Below are 24049 nucleotides of genomic sequence, written 5' to 3' on the forward strand. Positions count from 1 at the left end.
CAAAGTCATAAAATACTGCTGCTCTATTTGTTGTATTGCCAAAATATTATTTTAAATACAAATATGGTTTGAACGCCAGACTCCCCCTTGGGAAGCTACAATCCTATTTGCACTTTCCTGGGAATAAGCCCCATTGAACACAATAGTACTTACATCCAAGGAAATATGCACAGAATTATGCTGTGAATCTTATATTTTTATAGAACAAATGTCAATTTCTACATTTAGTAAGGACCAAGATATGGCATGCATTGCCACAACATTACCACCCTGGCTCCTTTGGGAGGAAGGCAGAATAGAAATTTAATATATAAATAATAGAATATAAAGCTATTTTTATACGTACCTGTTAAAAAGTTGACAGTGATCCATGCTGAAATACCTGGTTTTAAAAAATGAAATTTTGTTGATTTACACAAAGTGGTTTTCCACCTCTTGTAATAAATATCAGTTAGTAAATGCATGAAAGGGCCCATTTATACTGTTTAAATTTTTAAATTGTGTTTTAAATTGTTTTTATAAGATCTGTTTTAAATTGTATTTGTTTTAATGTTTTTAGTTACTGTAAACCGCCCAGAGAGCTTCAGCTATGGGGCGGTATACAAGTATAAATAAATAAATAAATTTATTCAGTCAGAATCTCTCCAAACTGAACAAATGAGGAAGAGTCACAGAGAAGAGTGGCATTAGTATAAGCATATGGAAGTGATGCATGCTGAGATAAACAGTTGTTAACATACCTTGTACAATATATTCTGAATGCCCACTATCATACAGCCCAAATGGTAGCACTCATTCACATGAGGGAGATATTGGCAGACTTGGGGAAACCCTGAGGTTTGCAAAGGTACAAATCTTTAGGGGAAAAATTGGGTCAGGGGACTTCCTAAAAACAACCCCTTAAGAACTAGTGGCACAGAATGGTAATTGACTGAGTGGAAAAAACTGACAGCCGAATGGGAGGAGGAAGGGAAAGAGCAGCTGAAAAGGGAGAAGCAGAGATATAAAAAAGGACAGAAAAAGAGCCATTTCATTGTTTGGATAGGTCACTTCCTAGTTCATACTGAAAAGCTATTTTAAAATGTCCCCAGAGACAGATGTGAGAGTTGTCCATAAAAAATCAAATAGAGAAATCCAAGGTTTTAATTATAGTTGGGTTGAGTGCCAGTGTGTACATCCTACCCACCCATCCCAAAAAACACTGAAAAAGTAGCAACAAAGAGTCTACTTTAGCTCACATGCAATGGCATGTGCAATTCAATATAAACAAGTGTAAAATTATGCATATTGGAGCAAAAAATCTGAATTTCACATATACGCTCATGGGGTCTGAACTGACGGTGACCGACCAGGAGAGAGACCTCGGGGTTGTAGTGGACAGCACGATGAAAATGTCGACCCAGTGTGCGGCAGCTGTGAAAAAGGCAAATTCCATGCTAGCAATAATTAGGAAAGGTATTGAAAATAAAACAGCCGATATCATAATGCTGTTGTATAAATCTATGGTGCGGCCAAATTTGGAATACTGTGTACAGTTCTGGTCGCCTCATCTCAAAAAGGATATTCTAGAGTTGGAAAAGGTTCAGAAGAGGGCAACCAGAATGATCAAGGGGATGGAGCGACTCCCTTACGAGGAAAGGTTGCAGCATTTGGGGCTTTTTAGTTTAGAGAAAAGGCGGGTCAGAGGAGACATGATAGAAGTGTATAAAATTATGCATGGCATTGAGAAAGTGGATAGAGAAAAGTTCTTCTCCCTCTCTCATAATACTAGAACTCGTGGACATTCAAAGAAGCTGAATGTTGGAAGATTCAGGACAGACAAAAGGAAGTACTTCTTTACTCAGCGCATAGTTAAACTATGGAATTTGCTCCCACAAGATGCAGTAATGGCCACCAGCTTGGATGGCTTTAAAAGAAGATTAGACAAATTCATGGAGGACAGGGCTATCAATGGCTACTAGCCATGATGGCTGTGCTCTGCCACCCTAGTCAGAGGCAGCATGCTTCTGAAAACCAGTTGCTGGAAGCCTCAGGAGGGGAGAGTGTTCTTGCACTCGGGTCCTGCTTGCGGGGTTCCCCCAGGCACCTGGTTGGCCACTGTGAGAACAGGATGCTGGACTAGATGGGCCACTGGCCTGATCCAGCAGGCTCTTCTTATGTTCTTATGTTCTTACATCTTATTTAGTGTATGCATTAAAAAAACCTGCTAATGCAAATTCCAAAGCAAATGCAATTTACTGTCTTTACTAAGGAGTACAAAGGGTTGTGGTTGAAAGATAGTGGCTTATGAGAACCCTAAAGTGTTGCTTACACTCAGAATTGCAGGTCAGATTCCAAGTGCTTTAAAACAACACTGCAGTGTTATCCAGTGGCATTGGAACCCTACCACAGGCTGAGCTGAAGCTGAAAGAGTACAATAACCTTGCAATGTTATCCACTGCTTTTATCTTAATTACATGGATTGGGCTAAGAGAGTAATATACAACAATCCTGCAGTGTAGCTCACTTTTATAGTCTTAATGCAGGTGAAGGACTGTACTGAGAATGAGTAGCTTACAGTAGCCCTGCAGTGTAGTCCATTGTTAGTGCTGCAGGCTCAAGGTAGGCCCAAGGTTATTATGGTTAGTTTCCTAGTAAAAAATCTGCACTTCTAAATGTTCACACTAAGACTTTAAAAATGTATGGGTTTCTTTCACCCCTGAAGGAGGACCCAAATTAGAGCACTCCTGCCTTTTACGCTAATCTTTGTTTTTCAACCCCTTCACAGTCACAGGCTCAAGTAATACACCCCACTATGAATACAATGAATATGCGCTCCTGCTTTTCTCTGTGTGTTCATGTACATATATACATCATGGGTGGGGCGTTTCCAACTACCCCCCCCCGCCTTTGGAAGTCTTATACGAAGTTAACGCAGGAGCGGGACTCTGAATACCACATGGGTGGGGTGTTTCCAGGAGCAAAGCTGAAACTGTCTAATTCCCTTTTATTTTTGCTGTATCTCCAGGAATTATGATGTTGCCTGCTAACAGATGTAATGTTGTTATATTTATAGTACTGAAATGAGTTTTGTGTTTGCTGTGATATTTGCTGTTGTGTTACTTTATTATTTTTGTGATTATGAAATTGTTTTTGTAATTGCTGTTCACTCTGCTGTAAGCCGATTAGAGCACATTTTTTTGTGGAAAGATGGCATGCAGATGAATGATGATGATGACATATGTGCACATACCAGGGATGTGTATATGTATGCAAGCATATCAGGGAAAGATACTTTCATGGAGTAGTGGTTCTTAACCTTTTTGGGTCACGGACCCCCTTGAGAACCTGAGGAAAACTATGGACCTCCTCCCCAGAAAAATGCTTATAAACACATACACACAAAATTTTGCATACGATTGATTTTATTGCATTGTAAATTGATTTTTTTGCACCTGGTTCAGCGCCTCCCTAAAGCCCATCCATGGACCCCCTAAGGGTCTATGGACCACAGGTTAAGAACTCCTGGACTAGAGGAAGGTTTATTGAAAATTTCAGTTCAACATACTATTTGCTGATGAGGTTCCTTGTCCAGCTAGGGATGCTTGCAAAGAATCATGCTTTCAAGCATGTAAGGCCTTGGCTAGTCCAGTTTAACTATGTACACCCTTTCCTCTACATCCACACAATATTTGTACAGGGCAATGGGTCATATATGAAATGACCCAAATCAATTGTTAAAATAAAGCACACTGTAAAACAGGAGGCACTACAGCTACAGGATTTTCTTACACCACCACCCCGCCATTTCTAGGCTGAAAACAATACAAAACCCAGCAGCCAAGTAACGTTTGCTGTATACTAACTGAAAAGCACACGCTGCATTGAGTGCTCACACTCTCCTCCTGCAACTTCCACCTCTCTCAACATCACCTCAGCCTTGCTGGTTTAACTTTAGATTGTAAATTCGCTGGGATTGGGACTTGCTTATTTGCTTGTGTTAGTCTGTAAATATCACGTGAAGAGAAGTGTTTTGTAAGTATTTAAGCAACAACTGCCCCTAATTTCACAGAGGCTCCCTCTACTGTACGGGGATTTTATTGCAGAATTAAAAGTAACTGTATGAAGTCACTGAAAACCAAATTTACTTAATTAAAAACTAAAGAACAAATTCATTACCTTCATCTGTTCCATCCATCACGGAGACACAGTCATTCCTTACAAGGAACGGAGACTCTTGAAAGATGTCCTTTACCTAAAGTTAACACAAGACTTACTTTTTTAAAGCCTCTAAATAAAAAAGTATCCTCCTCCCCACTTCCACCCCAGAAAAGAATATACACTGTGCAAAAATGACTAAAAGCCTAACCTTGAATTTTACCAGGCACTAGCAAACAACAGGAGATGAAGTACCTCTGCATCTAGGCCCTGAACTTTAGCAAAGTATTTTAAGCATTACAATGGCCTTCCTTGTACCACAGCAGTGCAGGTCAACACAAAATATTTTCTTGTACACTAGGGACTGGAAATATCTTCCAGAAGAGCACTTGTGATGTTAAGGAGGAAAAAAGTGAGCCCAAATTAGCAACAGAGTTGACAAGGATAAGCAAGAAATATTGATTTCGACATTTAGTTTGAAGGCTAGGCATGCCAAGGTTTTCGGAGTCTCTAAATTCAGAACATGTCACATCAGGTGTCCCCACCCCATGATCTTACTTGGATTAGATGTCAGAGATGCAGCCCATAAAGCAGCTAGTTCTGTCCACCTGCAGGTGTGCTCACAAAATTCCCGCCCCGGCCTTAGTGTTAACATCTATCAGATCTATTATTTATTTATTTATTATTTATTTAGTTGCATTTCTAAACCGCCCTATAGCTAGCAGCTCCCAGGGCGGTGTACAACATGATAAAACCACAATATTTAAAATACAGCAAGTGTGTATTGCACAGACAATATAAACATTATATAAACAAAGTGAAAGAAAACTAAAAAAATAAGATTAAAAGCTTAAATACTTTAAAATGCCTGGGTGAAGAGGTGGGTTTTTACCTGGCGCCGAAAAGATGACAGATTGCTGGACTAGGACAGAGGGAAACAGGAGGAATGTGTGCACATCCAGGGGGGAGGAAGAGAAACATCCATGGGATACCCTCAATCCCTAAAACAGGGATGGCAAACCTTTTTCTGCCTGAGGGACGAATACCTTTGTGGGTAACTTTCTGGGGGCCACATGCCAGTGGTGCCCAGGGCTATAGGACAAAATGAGCAGAGCAATGGATGTGACTTCTGCCTTTGTACAGTAGGCTGCATGCCAGTCATGCAAATTTTAAGCAGGGTCCTCTGCCCCCACCACTGGCAAATCAATCTCAGGATTTGTGGGAGATTAAACTTCAACTTGTCCACTCTTATCCTCGTATGGTCTCCAGACATCTGTTCAGGACATCCATGGCTTCAGTGGGATTGGAGGATAAAGGGAAGCCTGACCTACAAGCATTGACTGCATCCTTTCAGATCACAATGCATTTATGATGCAGTCCAGCTTTAAGATCCTGCTGTCCCTTTTCATTCCTCAGGTTTTAATTAGCAGCTAATGCATTGACCTAGAGATGCTGGATTATTTTAATGAGACTGATAATTGTCCATATTATATACGCTATGCTAAGTTAGGTACTGAGAGCCAGTGTGGTGTAGTGGTTAAGGTGCTGGACTACCACCTAGGAGACCAGGGTTTGAATCCCCACACAGCCATGAAGCTCACTGGGTGACCTTGGGCCAGTCACTGCCTCTCAGCCTCACAGGAAGACAATGGTAAACCCTCTCTGAATACCGCTTACCATGAAAATCCTATTCATATGGTCGCCATAAGTCAGAATTGACTTGAAGGCAGTCCATTTCCATGGTTCCAAGTTAGGTACTAAGTTGCAAGTGTCTGCTATATACGAAGCCTGACTGGTGAATACTCACAACAGAGTCTTCTCTGTCGTGATCCCTAGACCTCCCCTATGAGGTAAGATCAGCCTCTTCTCTTCCCATTTTTAGATAGCTGCTGGACTTATCTTTTTATTCAAGCATTTGGTTAAATTTTTACCCATTCGTACTGATGTTTTTAAGGATTTTATGGATTTGTTTATATATGGCTCTTTGCATGTTTTTGTATTTTTAAATTTCTGTATGGGTTTTATGCATGCTTTGTATTTTTAAATCCATGTAATCCACCTCAGGACCTGCATTCCCGGTGAAAGGTGGACAACAAAAATAAATTTATTACTACTACTATTAAAGACAATGGAAGCAAAGTACCTTATGCAGCAATTGTTGTGCTTTTTCTCCTGGCAGGAGCCTTAAGCCAGCTGTTGCTTTCAGGACCAAAGGGGTGGACTTCCACAATTCCCTAGGAACATCTTCTTTAGCAACTGTCAGAAGCTCATTTATTCCTTGAGCACTCTAAAGGGATGAGAGAGAGAGAGAGAGAGAGAGAGAGAGAGAGAGAGAGAGAGAGAGAGAGAGAGAGAGAGAGAGAGAGAGAAGCGCTTATATATTAGCAGTTAAAGAATGAAGACTTTGGTAGATATAGATACACATTAACATTCATGCTTAGCTCATCACTTCCCATTTTTCAGTCATTTATAAAGGAGGAACATGACACAAGAGGACACCACGTCTGAAATCCAACAACATTTCCAGTTAAAAGGTCCAGACAGAGCTCATGGGAAAGACCTCGGATCTTGGACAGCCACTGCTAGTCACAGTAGACAATAGTAGGCTTCATGAACAAATACTCTGACCTATTATAAGTCAGCTTCCGAGGGGTTTTTTTGGTCATTTAAAGTTCAAAATGTTTCAGTTTATTGGTCTTAACATCAAAACCACCATTCAGAGATCCTGCTCCAGTCCGCAGCCAAACTTCTGCTGACCTTAATAAGCAAGAGTGGGGAACCTCCAGCTATGAGTCCCAATACAGCCCGCAAAGCGATTCTCCCCAAACCAAGCCCGCCTGCCGTCTTATGTGACATCAGGTGTGGGGCAGATAGAGATGCAGCTGGACTAGCTGCACAACAGAGTTACCTGCTGGGAATGTGATTGTGCAGCTAATCTCTGCAGAAAGCAGGGTTGAAGTCACCACTGATGGGCAGCAAATTCAACCCTGGTGGATCAGCTGTGCAACTGATCCCTGCAGAAAGCAGCTTTGCAAAGCCCCTTGTGCTAAGATTCCCAAGTGCCTGACAACCAGCTGACTTTCAGGCATTTGGGAAGCACTGTGCAAGGGACTTTGACAGGTGGGTGGGACAACCCGCCTGTCAATCTGATGTCATCAGTGATTAACAGGGGAGTTGTCCCACCCACCCCCATCAAAGTTCACCCATGGGGGTGGGGACAGATGATCCGGCTGCTGGGCCAAAAAGTTTCCTCTCTCCACTTGTAAGGCATGAATAGCTGACTCTTAGCCTACACTTTTCAGCCACACCTTCAGTACCAGGCACTCTTAATTCCACAGAAATCTAGAGTTCTGGCAGGCCATGATGCTGTAGGACATATAGGCAACTCCATGATGGCCATCTTTGACACAAGACATAGCTACATTAGGCATATCCTATGTACCCTCAGTGTCTGCACCTGACCATTTGCTTCTCAGAGCTAAGAACAACAGATACAAACCTTTCACTAGATACAGAGCTGAACTTAACAGATGAGCATCGATTGCTGGGAACTATGGAAATGCAAGATAGTCAGCTTGCATGTTGAAGATTACTCCTTCCTGAGCGATTGCAAAACCTAGTGGTAACTGGTTCAAGGTCATATGCAGCTGCAGTTTTCCTTATAGTGCTTTGTTCAAACGACCACACACAGACATCCAACTTCCTGCTGTTGCCATAAACGCACCCATAAACTCCTGTTAGGTATCTCTCTCATTCTGATGGATTTTCCTGTTTATGCAGCCCACCATAATCTTCTCAAGACACTCTCTAACATGGCCATAAAACTATAAAACGTGGGGGTCTTTGGCTTGCTAACCTAATCCACCATTCACCCTTTCCTGTTTCTGGCTTAACAATTGGGCACATGTAACTATTGGAAAGAAACAATGCAGTGATATCACTTGTCTTGAAGAAAATAAATGAAGAAAATAAAAAAGAACACAAACTCTGGCAAAAGAAATGCAAGAAGACAATAAGGGATGCTAAAAAAGAATTTGAGGAGCACATTGCTAAGAACATAAAAACCAACAACAAAAAATTCTATAAATACATTCAAAGCAGGAGACCATCTAGGGAGACAATTGGACCCTTGGATGATAAGGGAGTCAAAGGTGTACTAAAGAACGATAAGGAGATTGCAGAGAAGCTAAATGAATTCTTTGCATCTGTCTTCACAGTGGAAGATATAGGGCAGATCCCTGAACCTGAACTAACATTTGCAGGAAGGGATTCTGAGGAACTGAGACAAATAGTGGTAACGAGAGAGGAAGTTCTAAGCTTAATGGACAATATAAAAACTGACAAATCACCGGGCCCGGATGGCATCCACCCGAGAGTTCTCAAAGAACTCAAAGGTGAAATTGCTGATCTGCTAACTAAAATATGTAACTTGTCCCTTGGGTCCTCCTCCGTGCCTGAGGACTGGAAAGTGGCAAATGTAACGCCAATCTTCAAAAAGGGATCCAGAGGGGATCCCGGAAATTACAGGCCAGTTAGCTTAACTTCTGTCCCTGGAAAACTGGTAGAAAGTATTATTAAAGCTAGATTAACTAAGCACATAGAAGAACAAGCCTTGCTGAAGCAGAGCCAGCATGGCTTCTGCAAGGGAAAGTCCTGTCTCAGTAACCTATTAGAATTCTTTGAGAGTGTCAACAAGCATATAGATAGAGGTGATCCAGTGGACATAGTGTACTTAGACTTTCAAAAAGCGTTTGACAAGGTACCTCACCAAAGGCTTCTGAGGAAACTTAGCAGTCATGGAATAAGAGGAGAGGTCCTCTTGTGGATAAGGAATTGGTTAAGAAGCAGAAAGCAGAGAGTAGGAATAAACGGACAGTTCTCCCAATGGAGGGCTGTAGAAAGTGGAGTCCCTCAAGGATCGGTATTGGGACCTGTACTTTTCAACTTGTTCATTAATGACCTAGAATTAGGAGTGAGCAGTGAAGTGGCCAAGTTTGCTGATGACACTAAATTGTTCAGGGTTGTTAAAACAAAAAGGGATTGCGAAGAGCTCCAAAAAGACTTCTCCAAACTGAGTGAGTGGGCAGAAAAATGGCAAATGCAATTCAATATAAACAAGTGTAAAATTATGCATATTGGAGCCAAAAATCTTAATTTCACATATACGCTCATGGGGTCTGAACTGGCGGTGACCGACCAGGAGAGAGACCTCGGGGTTGTAGTGGACAGCACGATGAAAATGTCAACCCAGTGTGCGGCAGCTGTGAAAAAGGCAAATTCCATGCTAGGGATAATTAGGAAAGGTATTGAAAATAAAACAGCCGATATCATCATGCCGTTGTATAAATCTATGATGCGGCCGCATTTGGAATACTGTGTACAGTTCTGGTCGCCTCATCTCAAAAAGGATATTATAGAGTTGGAAAAGGTTCAGAAGAGGGCAACCAGAATGATCAAGGGGATGGAGCGACTCCCTTACGAGGAAAGGTTGCAGCATTTGGGGCTTTTTAGTTTAGAGAAAAGGCGGGTCAGAGGAGACATGATAGAAGTGTATAAAATTATGCGTGGCATTGAGAAAGTGGATAGAGAAAAGTTCTTCTCCCTCTCTCATAATACTAGAACTCGTGGACATTCCAAGAAGCTGAATGTTGGAAGATTCAGGACAGACAAAAGGAAGTACTTCTTTACTCAGCGCATAGTTAAACTATGGAATTTGCTCCCACAAGATTCAGTAATGGCCACCAGCTTGGATGGCTTTAAAAGAAGATTAGACAAATTCATGGAGGACAGGGCTATCAATGGCTACTAGCTGTGATGGCTGTGCTCTGCCACCCTAGTCAGAGGCAGCATGCTTCTGAAAACCAGTTGCTGGAAGCCTCAGGAGGGGAGAGTGTTCTTGCACTCGGGTCCTGCTTGCGGGCTTCCCCCAGGCACCTGGTTGGCCACTGTGAGAACAGGATGCTGGACTAGATGGGCCACTGGCTTGATCCAGCAGGCTCTTCTTATGTTCTTATGTCTTTTAATCAGCAGCTTACACCAATAGCTGTCTCAAGGGCCTTTCATGTTTTGTTTTAATAAACATTATGGACTAACAGAAAAGAAAGTATTTTGCTTCCACGATGAGTGAACCTTACTGGAAATCTTCAGGTCCTTGGCAACTATGAAAGAAATAAGTTACTTTTTAGTCAATTTTCATCTCCTTTTTTCACATCAAAAGGATGCACAGCAGGAGTAGGCAACACTAAATTTTGCGATGCCTGACCCAAATGCTGAACATATTGCTAAGTATGAATACTTTGGATTGCGGTTTTAAATGTAAGTGCCACTGAAATCATTTATATTTGAAGTGCAACTGTAAGCTGGACTGTGTTCATACTACCCAGCAGTGACATCTTTTAAGCTATTTCTACCTTATAGGTCTGACCATCTGGTATGATATCACTACCAACAGCCTAAACAAAGAGGTCCTGAACAAGGAAGATGAATACATGGAGTAGGCTTTGCTATTAAAAATGATCTTGTGAAGCTCTTGTCAGAAGTTCCTACTGGCATTAATGAACGACTCTCAACTCTCCGATTAAAACTCGCCAAAAACCAGCAAGCAACTATTCTAAGTGCTTATGCACCAACATTAGATGCTGATGAAGACATCAAGGAAAATTTTTATACCCAGCTGGACACCATCTTATCAGAGATACCTAAGGAGGATAAAATTATCCTCCTGGGCGATTTCAATGCAAGAGTTGGGTGTGATTTTGATTTATGGCCAGAACCACTGAGAAAGAAGGAGTTGGCAACAGCAACCTGAATGGCATTCTACTTCTGACTAAATGTGCAGAGCATAATCTTGTTATTATAAACACACTTTCGCCAGAAAGATAAATTTAAAACATCATGGAAGCACCCTCGGTCGAAGCACTGGCATCTCCTGGATTATGTAATTGTCCGTGCCAGTGATCGTTGTGATGTACTCCTCACCAGGGCCATGACGAGTGCCGATGACTGCTGGACAGATCACCAATTAATTCGATCCACTATGGCCATTAATATTGTTCCTCAACGTAGGCTCCAAGGAAGAAAACCAAGACGTAAAATGAACATCCACGCCCTTCAAGATCCTATTAAGCGAGCTTGCTTTCAAACAACTCTCAAGAAACAACTACCTACGGAACTCCCTGAAAACGTTGAGCAACACTGGATTAAACTGAAGACTTCCATCACTACAGCATGTGAACAAACTACTGGATACCAACCTAAGAAACATCAGGACTGGTTTGATGAGAATGTTAGTGAGATTGAACATATCATTGACAAGAAAAGGAAAGCCTTCCAGATATGGCAAAAAGACATTAACTGTGCAGCTAAGAAAAAAAATCTATGCCAGTGCAAAGGCTGAGGTCCAAAGAAGAACTAGAGAACTTAAGAACGCCTGGTGGATAAAGAAAGCTCAAGAAATCCAGCATTTTGCAGATGCTCATGATGCACGGGGCTTTTTTAATGCCACAAAGGCCATCTACGGACCAACAAATTATGGTACAAATCCCTTATGTTCAATAGATGGTACCAAACTTCTAAAGGACAAAGAGTCTACTGCACTGTGTTGGAAAGAGCATTACCATGACCTCCTTAATCGTTAACTCTACTGTGGCTGGTGAGGTCTTCTCGCAAATCCCGCAACAACAAATTAGAGATGAGCTTGCAGTATCACCCAATTTGGATGAAGTCAGTAAAGCCATCAATCAAATGAAGAATAGCAAAGCTAGTGGACCTGATGGGATTCCTGCTGAAGTCTTTAAAGAAGGTGGGCCTGAATTTACACAACAACTTCATAAACTCATCGAAAAAATCTGGATGAGGGAGGAGATCCCGGAAGACTTTAGGGATGCCATAATTATCACTCTTTTCAAGAAGGGTGATAGAACAGATTGTGGGAACTACCGAGGCATCTCTCTTCTAGCTACTGCAGGAAAAATCCTTGCAAGGATCCTCGCAAATCGCCTGCTACCTATCTCAGAAGACACCCTCCCTGAATCCCAAAATGGTTTCCGCCCTTCCAGGGGGACAGCGGACATGATCTTCACTGCACGACAGCTTCAAGAAAAATGCAGGGAGCAAAACCGACCTCTGTATATGGCGTTTATTGATCTGACTAAGGCCTTTGATACTGTAAATCGAACTGCTCTCTGGACCACCCTTCTGAAAATTGGATGCCCTGATAAATTTGTGAATATTTTGTGACTCCTCCATGACGGCAACAATTTTGGATAACAATGGCTCTCAAAGTGATCCATTCAAAGTGGGATCAAGTGTTAAACAGTGTCCAGTTCAGAGCAAGAACCACCAATCGGAGACAAGGGTGCAATCAATTATTGTTTTATTAAAGTAATGGATACATCAAAGGCTAAGCATTTCATAAAAACCCCTATGCTAACTCACTACAATCCCTAACTGCACTCTAGACAAGCTCTGCAACTTGTGAGGAAAGTTGACTCAGCGCCCACTTCTAGGCGCGGTAGCCTCAAATAGGAGAGGTCTTGGGGCGTAACCTCTCACTTCATCGCACACACGCCTCCTTCTGCCCTGTCCGCTTCTCCCAACGTCGTGAGTGTGGTGAGGGGGGGCAAGCCTCCGAGGGCTCATCGGACAGCACAGGTTCCTGATCGGCAGGCGGGAGAGCGGAGGGCGGGAAAGCGTTGGGCGTTTCTAAGATACCGCTTGGTGAAGGAGGAGTGTCTGCTCTCTCAGGAGCATCCCCCAACAGTCCTGTGGGAGTGCTGGGGGGCTGAGCGCTGTCCCATGGAGGGGCAGGACCAGCCATGGGAACTGGCGGAGCAGGTGACTCGCTCTCTTCCCCAAGGTCGGGGTTAGACTCAACAACAGCTGGATTGTCCATGCTCCCTAACAGCTGATACTTCTGAAACTGATCCCTTCCCCCTCCTTCCTCGAGAAGGAGGCTGGGTCCGTCACCCCTGGGCTCAACAAACAGGGATGTGTCATTGCTCTGACCTTATTTGCTACTTTCATTGCAACGCTGGAGAATGTCGATCACTTTTCTTATCTTGGCAGCCATCTTTCTGTAAAAGCCGACATCGACGCTGAAATTCAGCATTGTCTGAGCTCTGCGAGTGCCGCTTTCTCCCGAATGAAGCGTAGAGGATTGGAGGATCGGGATATTTGCAGGGAGACCAAAATGCTTACTTACAAAGCCATTGTACTACCGACCTTACTGTACGCCTGTGAAACATGGACCATCTATAAACGCCACTCCCAACTTCTTGAAAGATTCCACCAACAGTGCCTCCGGAAAATTCTGCAAATTACTTGGGAAGATAGGCGGACTAACGTTAGCGTATTGGAAGAAGCAAAGATCATCAGTGTTGAAACAATGATCCTCCATCAACTTCGCTGGACTGGCCATGTTGTTCGAATGCCTGATCACCGTCTTCCAAAGCAGCTACTTTACTCCCAACTTAAGGATGGAAAACGGAATATCGGTGGACAGCAAAAGAGGTTTAAAAATGTTCTCAAAGCTAATCTAAAACAATGTAACATGAGCATCGAGAACTGGGAAGCCTTGGCCCATGAGCGTCCCAATTGGAGGTCGGCCATTATCAAAGGTGCTATGGACTTTGAAGAAGCACGAGTACAGGGCAAAAGGGACAAATGAGCTAAGCGGAAGGCACGTCAAACAAATCCTCATGGTGACCATCTTCCATCTGGAAACTTATGTCCTCACTGTGGGAGGCTGTGTGGATCCAGAATTGGCCTCCACAGTCACTTACGGACCCACTGTTAAAGACCTTACCCTAGAAGACAATCTTACTCAGCCACGAGTGATCGCCAATGAATGAATGACAAAGCGGTGGAACTGCACAAGCCTTTCAAAGCTACAAACTCACAAGATTTAAGCATCTTGTTCAAGTACCAAGTATACTGCTGTTTAACAGAAAGTACACATAATATTTCTCTAGTAACTGGAAAGGGGTCAGTAAGACTGTGTTTGCAGGAAAGTGTGTTTTGGTGGGGTTTACTCACAGGTTAGCATGCACAAGATTGTGGCCAAAACTGCTTAATTTTCAGATCACAGAAAGTAAGAATCATATACATATCCTCTTGATATATAAATTTCAAATTACCTTATCAATGTTGTCAACATATGCAGAAAGTCCTGGCTTTAGTGCTCTGAATGTTTCGTGGATTAATCTTGGAATTTCTGTTAAAGACAAGATTAATGTAATAGAATAGAATTAATGCACTAGAGAGTTAATCCACAATCAATCAATTTTACACACAGAAGGCCAAGGTGACTTCTTTGTCAAGGGATTAATGTGAGACCTTGCTATATAATATAGCTAACATTAATTGCTCATATGAAAACTGCAGTTAAGCTGTGTTCTTTGACTATGTTGCTCATGATCAACTGCCGAATTAGACCTCAACTAAATACATCCACCACTATCTACATCAGCAGATCCAAGTTATGTCTGTAGAATAAAAATTAAAAGTCAAGACCTAGCCATTCGCTATATTTCATTTGCAATACACCCTCCTGTTCATCCAGAAAACATTAAGTCTTGCAAACAATGTTAATGATACAGACAACACAACTGAGCTGGTCTGAGCACCCATGTCTTAAGAAACAAAGCTTGCATACCAGTTTAAGAGTCTCCTGTACCTCCTCCTACATGTCATTTTAAAAAAAAGTATTTATTTTTGCAGTTTCCAATAGACCATACAGTTATAGAAACATCATATAACCATAACAGTAGAAAAGAACCCCCAGAACCACACATTACATCTTAAGACTCTTACATGGTACAGGCTCATAGCTTAGCCACCAGCCAATTTTTTTCTTCTCCCCCCCCACTTTGTTTATCATACAGCCCAGTGAAGGAATGTTGAGAATGCGAATGTTTGTACTCTGTCCTGTGACATCTTAGTTGGTCTCTTAAAGGTATTGCCCAGTAAGGATTCTGAAGTTTGGTTGCCCTACCTTTTGGCTTTTGTGTAAATTGGAATATATGTATTCGAGTCCCAGTGCTTCCAGCATCAAACATGATTCCATAAAGAACTGCCTGATCTGTTCTTGATGTCTCACTATGGAGCAGGTTTTCCAAATCATTGTCAGCAGCTTTTGTTTTAAAGTCCAAATTCCATTTTACATATACAGCATAAATAGCAGCGCATGTAAAAACTGCAAATGCATAGAACAGTTTTGGTATCTTCATAGCGTTCATTAATCTTTCTTCGTTCCCTTCAAACTGGAGTTACCCATGAAACCTCTGCGTTCAAAAACAAATAATTACACACTAAGGTAGCATAGCACCAATACAAACTGAATAATTAAATACTGAGAGAGATGAAGTAAGATGCAGCTACTTCCACCCACTGGTCTTTTTCAGTATTTCCCAAGAAATCTTGATCAGGTTGAAGCTGCTGGAAGTTTATCCTCACTAGCAAAATGTTACCAGCACAGGGAAAAAAGAACCTTCTTGTAACATATGCTGAAAGACTGAAGCTTAACCTGAAAATGTGGGGAGAACTCATTCTGTTTTAGAGGGTCTAGATCAGATGTGGGGAACCTTTGGCCCTTTAGGTCAGTAGTTCCCAGCCTTTATGAGTACGGGACCCCCTTTGTAAGCTCAAATAAAATTGTGATCCCCCATGCTAGTTGTAATTGTAGTCTCTGTTAATTGAAAAAAAGGTGCATGGCGAAATCACATCTCCAAATATCCCTTTCCAGATAGGGAGGTGTTACTTTCTTTTCTTAATGCAAAGGTCCAATCAAATTGGTATCTCTGTCCCACACACATACAGTCTGAAGATGTACAGTTCTATCTTCCAACACCAGTGAGTTACAATGTTGGACTAAGAACCAGGTTCAAATCCCTACCCAGCCATGAAGCCCACTGGGTGACCTTGGCCTGGACACAGTCCCTCAGCCTGACCTACCTCACAGAGTTGGTGTCAGGATAAAAAGGGAAAGGGGGAACCATGTGCACCACCTTGACCAACTTTGAGGAAAGATGGGATATAAATGCAATAATTAAACAAATGCATACAGTTTTGCTGCAATACCAGGATCCCAGCAAGCCAACCCACTGAACTTTAAAAAAAATCAAGAAGCAGCAATGTAGTGGTGATGGGGATGCTAGATTGTGCACTGCAGACAACAGGGTGGACAGACTGAGGAGGGTTAGTGCTTTTAGGCCTTGGGATGATCATCAGAAGTGATGACTTGGTTAGTGTGCACTTGGGGACTGAGGGTGGAGCAGAAGACAGATCAGCACACACACACACACAAAAACACCTGCCCCTTCTGCAAGCATCTGCAGGCATGCATGCATTTGGGCACGTGGGATGCGGGAAGCCCTCAACTGCCACAGCATCATCAAGAGAGATTGAGGGGGCAGAGTGTACGTGGAAGAAAGAAGGGGACCTGGCACACACACTTAGCCTCAGAATTGGGGGGCAAGCAAGTCCTGAGCTTTCTCACTGCTTCTTGGCTCTGCCTGGACCGAAGGCAAGATCTGGGCAGACTTTCAAGTAAGAATAGTTTTTAAAAGGAGGTGGCAGCGAAGCAGGAGTAAAGAAAGGCAGGCAGGCCAGCTGCCAGGAAGGAAGAGGGAAAGCAGCCTTTCCTTGCAGCCTTGCTTCTTTTTGCTTCACAAAAAGCCCTCTCCTCTCATTCTGAGCAAAAGCATTAGCAGCAGTGCGAGGAGACGGGAGTCAGCATTGGTAATCCCCTCTTCTTCCTGGTAGCTCCACCCTCAGCCTCCTTTGGCATCTGCCACGCGTTTTATAGGCAGACACCTGCCCTCAGTGCACCTGAAAGATGCTCTGCAGCTTCAGCAAAAGTCCTCCCCTCTTGTTTGGAGGAAAGGGGAGGTGTCATCTGCAGTGGCAGTGGGGAGCATCCAGCATCCAGGGAGTGAAGACTTTTAAAAATAATAATAAATAATTCATTTCTTTATTGTTTGCGGGGGCCCTGGATTACTTCAGAGCCCCCAGGTTGGGAACCACTGCTCTAGATGTTGCTACAGTACAATAGTCATATCAGTGACATAATCAGCCCTTCTTCTTCCTTGCATCTTTAGCCTTGAAGAGTCATTTGCCATATAAAAAAGTCACCTGTTAGCAGATGTGGCATGAAGATGCCTACTGGTAGAAAGAGGGCCTTAATGTTTTATGATTACGAAGATATCCTTACAGACAGACCATTTAATTTTTTAAAACAAAGAAGAATTTTCTTCAAAAACCTATTTATGCTACAAAATTACACAAAATGCAGGTGAAAGACTTGTGCCATATTTTGCAGTAAGATGGTTGTTAACTTATTAGAAGGAAAAAGGAAGCTTAATTAAGAACAACACAGAAATGTTATACATAGATTTAGCTATAAGAGAATTCCAAGACAAAGGAAAGGTAGGAATCTATGAGCTACCTAAAAATTAAACTGTTGGAAACCTGATTTTTACCAGAAACCCACATGCAATTGTGGAGAGTGGTCCTCGGTTGAAAGACTGATGCCAACAGACTCTTTTCTCTGCTGATACTCTGTGATGTCCTGCAAAAAAGAGAGCAGGGGGACGTTGGCTGTATGAATGTTGGAATTAAGGGATAGGAAAGAGGAACGGAGGTTGGAGAGAGGTCTTTTTTGTTTTGATGTATTGTTACTTACCTTTCTTTCAAAAATCCATATTTTTTTAAAAAAAAGAAAACCTGATTTTTAAAAGTAATACACTCAAAACTTTCAACAGCTTGGCTTAATAGTGAGGGGTGTGTGGGTGAAAGAGAAAGTGGTAGAAGAACACAAGGGCATGTGGTGAAGTAATGAAGCTAGTTTACTGAGACAGGTCTTTACAAGTCTTGCAGAAGTTTTCCTTGCTGGCCACACACAAGCCATCAAAAGCAATGAGACAAGGAACAGATGCAGACAAGTTCTATGAACAATGGTATAGCTTTATTGTTTTTGTTAGTCAAAGTGATGGGGCTTGCAAGCCTCCAACCTCGCATGGTCAGATTTGGCGGTCCACATTGGGATAATTATCTGGAAAACAATACAGGACAATAACCATTTAATATATGCTTACCTCCCTAGAGCATTATAGGTACAATAACTCCTATTGCCAACTGCACTATTTTCTCTCATCGTTGAACAAGTTATTCTTGTTTTGTATTCTGTTCTACCCAAAACCAATAAAAACATTATTAAAAAAAAAAACAGGCCACTCCCCTGAAGACTTTTTTTTTGTCAGTTAGTTCTCATGACATCTTAAGAGATGATGTCAATACAATGTTCTGCTAGCCCAACACTCTGTATTTATGCCCTTTCGTTGTGGAGAGGTCACTACTCCTTGAACCATTTCTCCTTCAACAACAATTAGTCAATCACATTCAGAAAGAAAGCTTTCACAATCTGCCTCCAAACTTGGACAAGGTTCCAGTTAGACTAGGGCAAGTATATTATGAGAGCCATTTCCTTCAGGATGATGAGTTCCTTGTTCTCTGTGTACATAAGGACTTCCTAGTTTATCTTTTCTTTATTCTGGTTCACCTACCAAAGCAACTTGTGTGTTTTGCCTGGGGACGAAGACAGACCTCACTAACAGCTGGGTATTGTATTTGCACAGATGGAGGATTGGCCATCATGGGTTCTCTCCTTCCCGGGAAGCCTGGATGCAGCACCCACAAGGACCTCATTTGAATGTCTGCTACTTCTTCCCACGCTCTGTATTAACCCCTTGCATTTTTTTACCATCTAGCCTGATGAAAAGTCCTTGAAGTCAAAGGTTTGCATACTATTTTGTGATATTTTGGTTGGCCTAATAAAGGTATTGTCCCTTTTGTCATTTTTCTTATGAGCCAACACAGCAACCTTTAATTTTGTATCGTTCTGTATCAGTTACTGGAGGCCTCCTGTGTCATGGAACCTTGTCCACCATCTTATAATTCTCTGGCAGGTGGAGACAGCGCATTCTGGTCCTGTTCCATCTCTGAGAGCATAAGGCTTTTTCATGCAATAGCACAAAATGGCTGAAGTTTAAGTACGATGGCCATATTTAGACTTTTAGCTTGTGCTGTATGGGAGTCCAGTTCAGTAATAAATGGGGGGAGGCAGACCTTCCTCCCACTCAGAACAGAACAACACTATCCAATTTTGATATTTCCTCATTCTTTCTCAAACTTGACCTGAACTCAGTTCTCTTTGAGAACTGGTTGTAAAACTTATTGTAACGTATATAAATAGTTTACTCAAGGCTGTGGCAAAGTCAATTTAACATGTTCCAGGAAAGAAAAAGGAAAAAGATTATTAAGAGTAATGTTTAACAAACAGACCATTAAGATGATTAGAAGACTGTAGGACCCTAAAAATTAAGTCCCATCTGGCCTGGAATCTGTGCTCTTGCCTTGGAGAGGACAGACTGCCATTGACAGCATGAACACTAAAATACAGAGGTTGAACATGGATCCAACTGCATACTTAGATTGTTCAAGGTGCTTTACACAAGTTACCACTGAACCAGTACTTGCATTTTCTACACCTGTAATTTGAATGTAAAACCTATATTGTCTAGGTTGGCATTCAGTTTAAGAATGGCTCTCTTCTGCTCTCTGTTCTCATTTACAATGTTCTTAACCAACGCATTCCAGTCTAAAAACCATGCTTATGACTTGTAAAGATCTTGCCTCTTTAGGGTGGATGAAAATCAATGATTTAACTTTGATTCCTTTTAATTATATTCAATATTGAGTTCAAGTATGTTACATCTTCACCTTGGATCTCTTAAAACTGAATTAATAGCCTGCTATTGAACACTCACGTCAAAAACTCCTCTGCCATTCAAATGAAGAACCATGGGGAAAGCATATTTTATGTCAAAATGCTAAATTAATATATGCTTGATACAGAGGACCACATACCTCATCACAAGCATTGAGATTTGCCTTCAGACTCCAAGATGTGCCATCCTATATCACTAGGACAGGGGTGGGGAACCTATTTCAGTCTGAGGGCTGGATTCAAACTATTAACCTTCCAGAGGCTGCATTCCAATGGGGCAAAAAAACACATCCCTTCCAACTATCACAGACATGCACCAGACATGCACACAACATCCTTTCCCTCTCACAAAGCATACATGTAGTCATACAGTCATACATGCACATACAAACAACCTTTCCAGCCCTTTACACTCCAGCATGGGGATGGCTAGAAAGATCCTTCTGTCTGCTCTTTAGACAGGATCTCTGAAGTGTAGGCAGAAGGATTTTATCTCCTGATCTTAGTGTTAAGCACCGAGATAAGAGTAAAAGGTGGAGTTCTTCTCACTCCAGCACTGGGGTAGTGGAATCTAAAAAGGCTACACTTTGCTCTTAAAGAGCAGACAAAAGGCTTCTCTGTCATCTTAGCACTGTGATGCTGCTTAGCGCCAAGGTCAGAGGTAAACATATCCCTTCATCTCCTCTTCCTCGTCATAAAACGTGATGCATCAGCACTGCATTGGATTCCTTGCCCTCTTTTTTCATTGGCTGTTGCTAGCAGGAGTTGGAACATTCACAATGTAATGATGCCACATCACCACACATTTTGCCTTACTGCCTACAACAGGAAAGGATAACTACTGCTTTAAGGTGTGTTCTTGGATGTAAAGATTCTGACCTCAGTTGTCAGGCTCTATGACACATTTCATGGAGGATAAGGTTATCAATAAGGCATGGAAGATAAGGCTACTAGCTGCAATGGCTATGCTCAGTCTCCATGGTCGGAGGCAGTATGCTTCTGCGTACCAGTTGCTAGAAACCACAGGGGGGCAGAGTGCTTTTACACTCAAGTCCTGCTTGGTGGCTTTCCATAGGCATCTGGTTGGCCATTGTGAGATGAGGATGCTTGACCCAATGGGTCACTGGCCCGATTCAGTAGGACTCTTATGTTCTTACTTTTGCACATTCTCATAACCTGTAACCATATGAGCATAACACCCATTTAGACCAATCTCTTTTCTCTCTCACTCAAGTCACAAACTTAGAAAAATCACCACAGCTTATGCATACCTACTCATGCATACACACAGAATACAGTATATGCAGGGGAAGGATCAACCTCAGAGGGCCTTCTCTGGATCCCACCAGTCAAAATAGCTAGGCTGGTGAGGACTCGAGAGAGGGCCTTCTCAATAGTGGCCCCCACCCTCTGGAACTCTCTCCCAGGTGATATATGCCATGCCCCGTCTATAATGAGCTTCCGCAGGACCCTGAAGACTTGGCTTTTTAGGCGGGCGGTTGAGATGGGCTAGTTTTTTACTGTTTTTAAATTTTAATTGTTTTATATACTGTTTTATCTTGTACGTCGCCCAGAGTGGCTGGAGAACCAGCCAGATGGGCGACTAACAAATTTAATAATAAAATAAAATAAAAATAAATAAAATAAAAGGCCCAGCCTATCCTACCTGATGCTGTAACAGAACCCAGATGTCATGGAGAGCCCAGACATTTGCCCTCCTCGTATTTGGTCATTTCACAGAGAACTGAAATCTCCACAGCCAGCCAGAGGAAAGCCATTTTCTACACAGTGAAGCAGGTTTTATGAACTGTGTTCCGTTTCCAAAGATCTGTTATCTTGGAGCCTGTGCTGGAAAACTCATCCTGGCCTTGTTGACATGACTGTGAAAGAGTAACCAAGTAAGCCCAAGGTCTTCATTCAGGCTGGGAGCGATTTAGAAGGGTTTAAAAATATATGACTATAGGATGAAAAACACACATGTATGCCAAGGGCTCTGATGGTCTGCCTGTTTGCTTGCTTAACATTTTGACTGTGATTAAGAGAATGGAAATTAATTAATTATATTTGTATGGACTGTTGACTTTTATCCATCCTTACCTACTTTTGACCCTTTTTGATCCATCCTGTTTTAATATATTTTTATAATAAAAAGGCTAAAAATAAGGAGATCTGCCTGGTTTTAGTTGTCAAAGCAACACTTTGTCATAAAGCCAGCTCCCTTGAATGGCCTTCTTGTCTCTGGGAAATTCAAGGCTAGGAACATTCCTAGCCTCCCATGTTCTAGAGAAGAAAGGTTATCACTCAGGTAGGAGATCCCAATCTCTGACAAAGCCTTAACAAACAGCAGCAAATTTCCAGTTATTATATTTTATATTTCTAAGTTAGAATCTGTACTTACACTACGCACACAGAAATAAATGAAACACAAAAAATTTAGATGGGGTCTATCTGACAGGAACATGGACAGCAACTTCTCTGTATTTTTTGGCACCTGCTTAAAACACAGAATAGTAGAGTTGGAAGGGATCTATAAGGCCACTGAATCCAGCCCCCTGCTCAATGCAGGAATTCAACTTAAAGCACACCCAAGAGGCATTTCTGTTTAGGCAACTCTATCCAGACACACAGATGTTGGTATGTTTTAATCTTTTTAGTTTACTGCTGTTTTAATTGTTGTTAAAGTGTTTTAATTACTTGTTTTAACTGTTTTTATTGATAATTTTAATATTTCTTGCAAACTGCTTATATATTTTTGTACAATCAATCAGTATGTAAATTTTGTTAAATAAATCTATACTGAACTCTTATAAACTGCTTAGTTTTTTTTTTTTTACAATCAATCAGTATATAAACCTTCTTAATTAAATAAATCTATACTGAACTCAGGCTCATATAAATGACTATGGGCATGTGGTTAAATAATGGTCTTATACTAATCCTTCCACACTTTCCCGATTTCTCAGTACAAATTTAAACAATTACAGAAATTCAACACTGCACACACTTTCCACACAACTAATAACGTACAACACACACGTTGATGGACCACTGCTTTAAAGAGTGCATATCACCTATCAGTAAACGTGGGAAACACATAGGTTACAAATTATTTTCTCATTGTTTTCTGCACAGGAATTTTGTTATTCAGAGGAAGGCAATGGTAAACCACCTCTGAATACCTCTTACCATGAAAACCTTATGAATAGACTATCTAAAATGCAACATGAGATAGTTCTGGAAGATGAAACCCCCCAAGTCAGATGGCACTCAGCAAGCTACTGGGGAAGAACAACAGACAAGTACGAGTAGCACTGTGACTAATGCCGCAACTGGGTCAAAGCCGAATGGAAGCCCGGAGGTTAATGCACACAGATGCGAAAGGAGAGTCTGGAGTTGTATGACGCACACAGTAGGAACATGCGATGTGGTAAGCATGAACCAGGGAAAGTTAGAAATTGTCAAGCAAGAAATGGAATGTATCAACATTATAATACTTGGCGTGAGTGAATTAAAATGGATGGGAATGGGACATTTTCAATCTGGCAACTACAAAATATTTTACGCAGGAAATGTTAAGAATAAACAGGGTTGCTTTAATAGTGAGAAAAGATGTAGCAAAAGCAATTAGAAGCTATATCACAAGGTCTGAGTGAGTGATATCAATGAGATTTAACAGGAAACCTATTAACATAACCATCATCCAAGTCTATGCTCCAACAGCAAACACAGAAGAAGAGGAATTGCAAAGAATTTATGCAGAAGCACAGGAAGAAATTGATCACACACCAATACATGATGTGCTGATAATCATGGGAGATTGGAACACAAAAGTAGGAAACAGAAGAACTAGAAATTGTGGGGAAATGGGGCTTAGGAGATAGAAATGAAGCAGGAGAAAGACTTATTGAATTCTGTGAAGCCAATAATTTGTTTCTTGCAAACACATTTTTTGAGGAACCGAAAAAAATGACTGTACACATGGACATCTCCAAATGATCAATATAGGAATCAAATCGATTATATAATTGGTAGCAGAAGATGGAAAAGTTCCACACTTTCTGCGAAAACAAGACCAGGAGCAGATTGCGGTACAGACCATGAACTAGTAATATTGAAAATCAGAGTAAA

General features: G+C 41.7%; 1 protein-coding gene across 3 annotated transcripts in view; it reads right to left on the reverse strand.

Annotated features, from left to right (window-relative positions):
* ENTPD6 (ectonucleoside triphosphate diphosphohydrolase 6) overlaps positions 1 to 24049 on the reverse strand; it is a 42975-nt gene that overhangs the window by 16424 nt on the left and 2502 nt on the right. For all 3 annotated transcript variants that reach the window (XR_009762434.1, XM_061625624.1, XM_061625623.1), the window contains exons 2-7: positions 17627 to 17704; positions 15131 to 15419; positions 14274 to 14350; positions 6281 to 6424; positions 4159 to 4234; positions 347 to 382 (exon numbers count right to left, since the gene is read on the reverse strand). Coding sequence is in view for 2 of the 3 variants with exons in the window: in XM_061625624.1 (XP_061481608.1) it covers positions 347 to 382; positions 4159 to 4234; positions 6281 to 6424; positions 14274 to 14350; positions 15131 to 15374 (577 nt within the window). In the remaining variant the exon portion in view is untranslated. The remainder of the gene's footprint in view (positions 1 to 346; positions 383 to 4158; positions 4235 to 6280; positions 6425 to 14273; positions 14351 to 15130; positions 15420 to 17626; positions 17705 to 24049) is intronic.

The sequence above is a fragment of the Rhineura floridana genome, chromosome 4 (genome assembly GCF_030035675.1).
Source record: "Rhineura floridana isolate rRhiFlo1 chromosome 4, rRhiFlo1.hap2, whole genome shotgun sequence".
Lineage (NCBI taxonomy): Eukaryota > Metazoa > Chordata > Lepidosauria > Squamata > Rhineuridae > Rhineura > Rhineura floridana.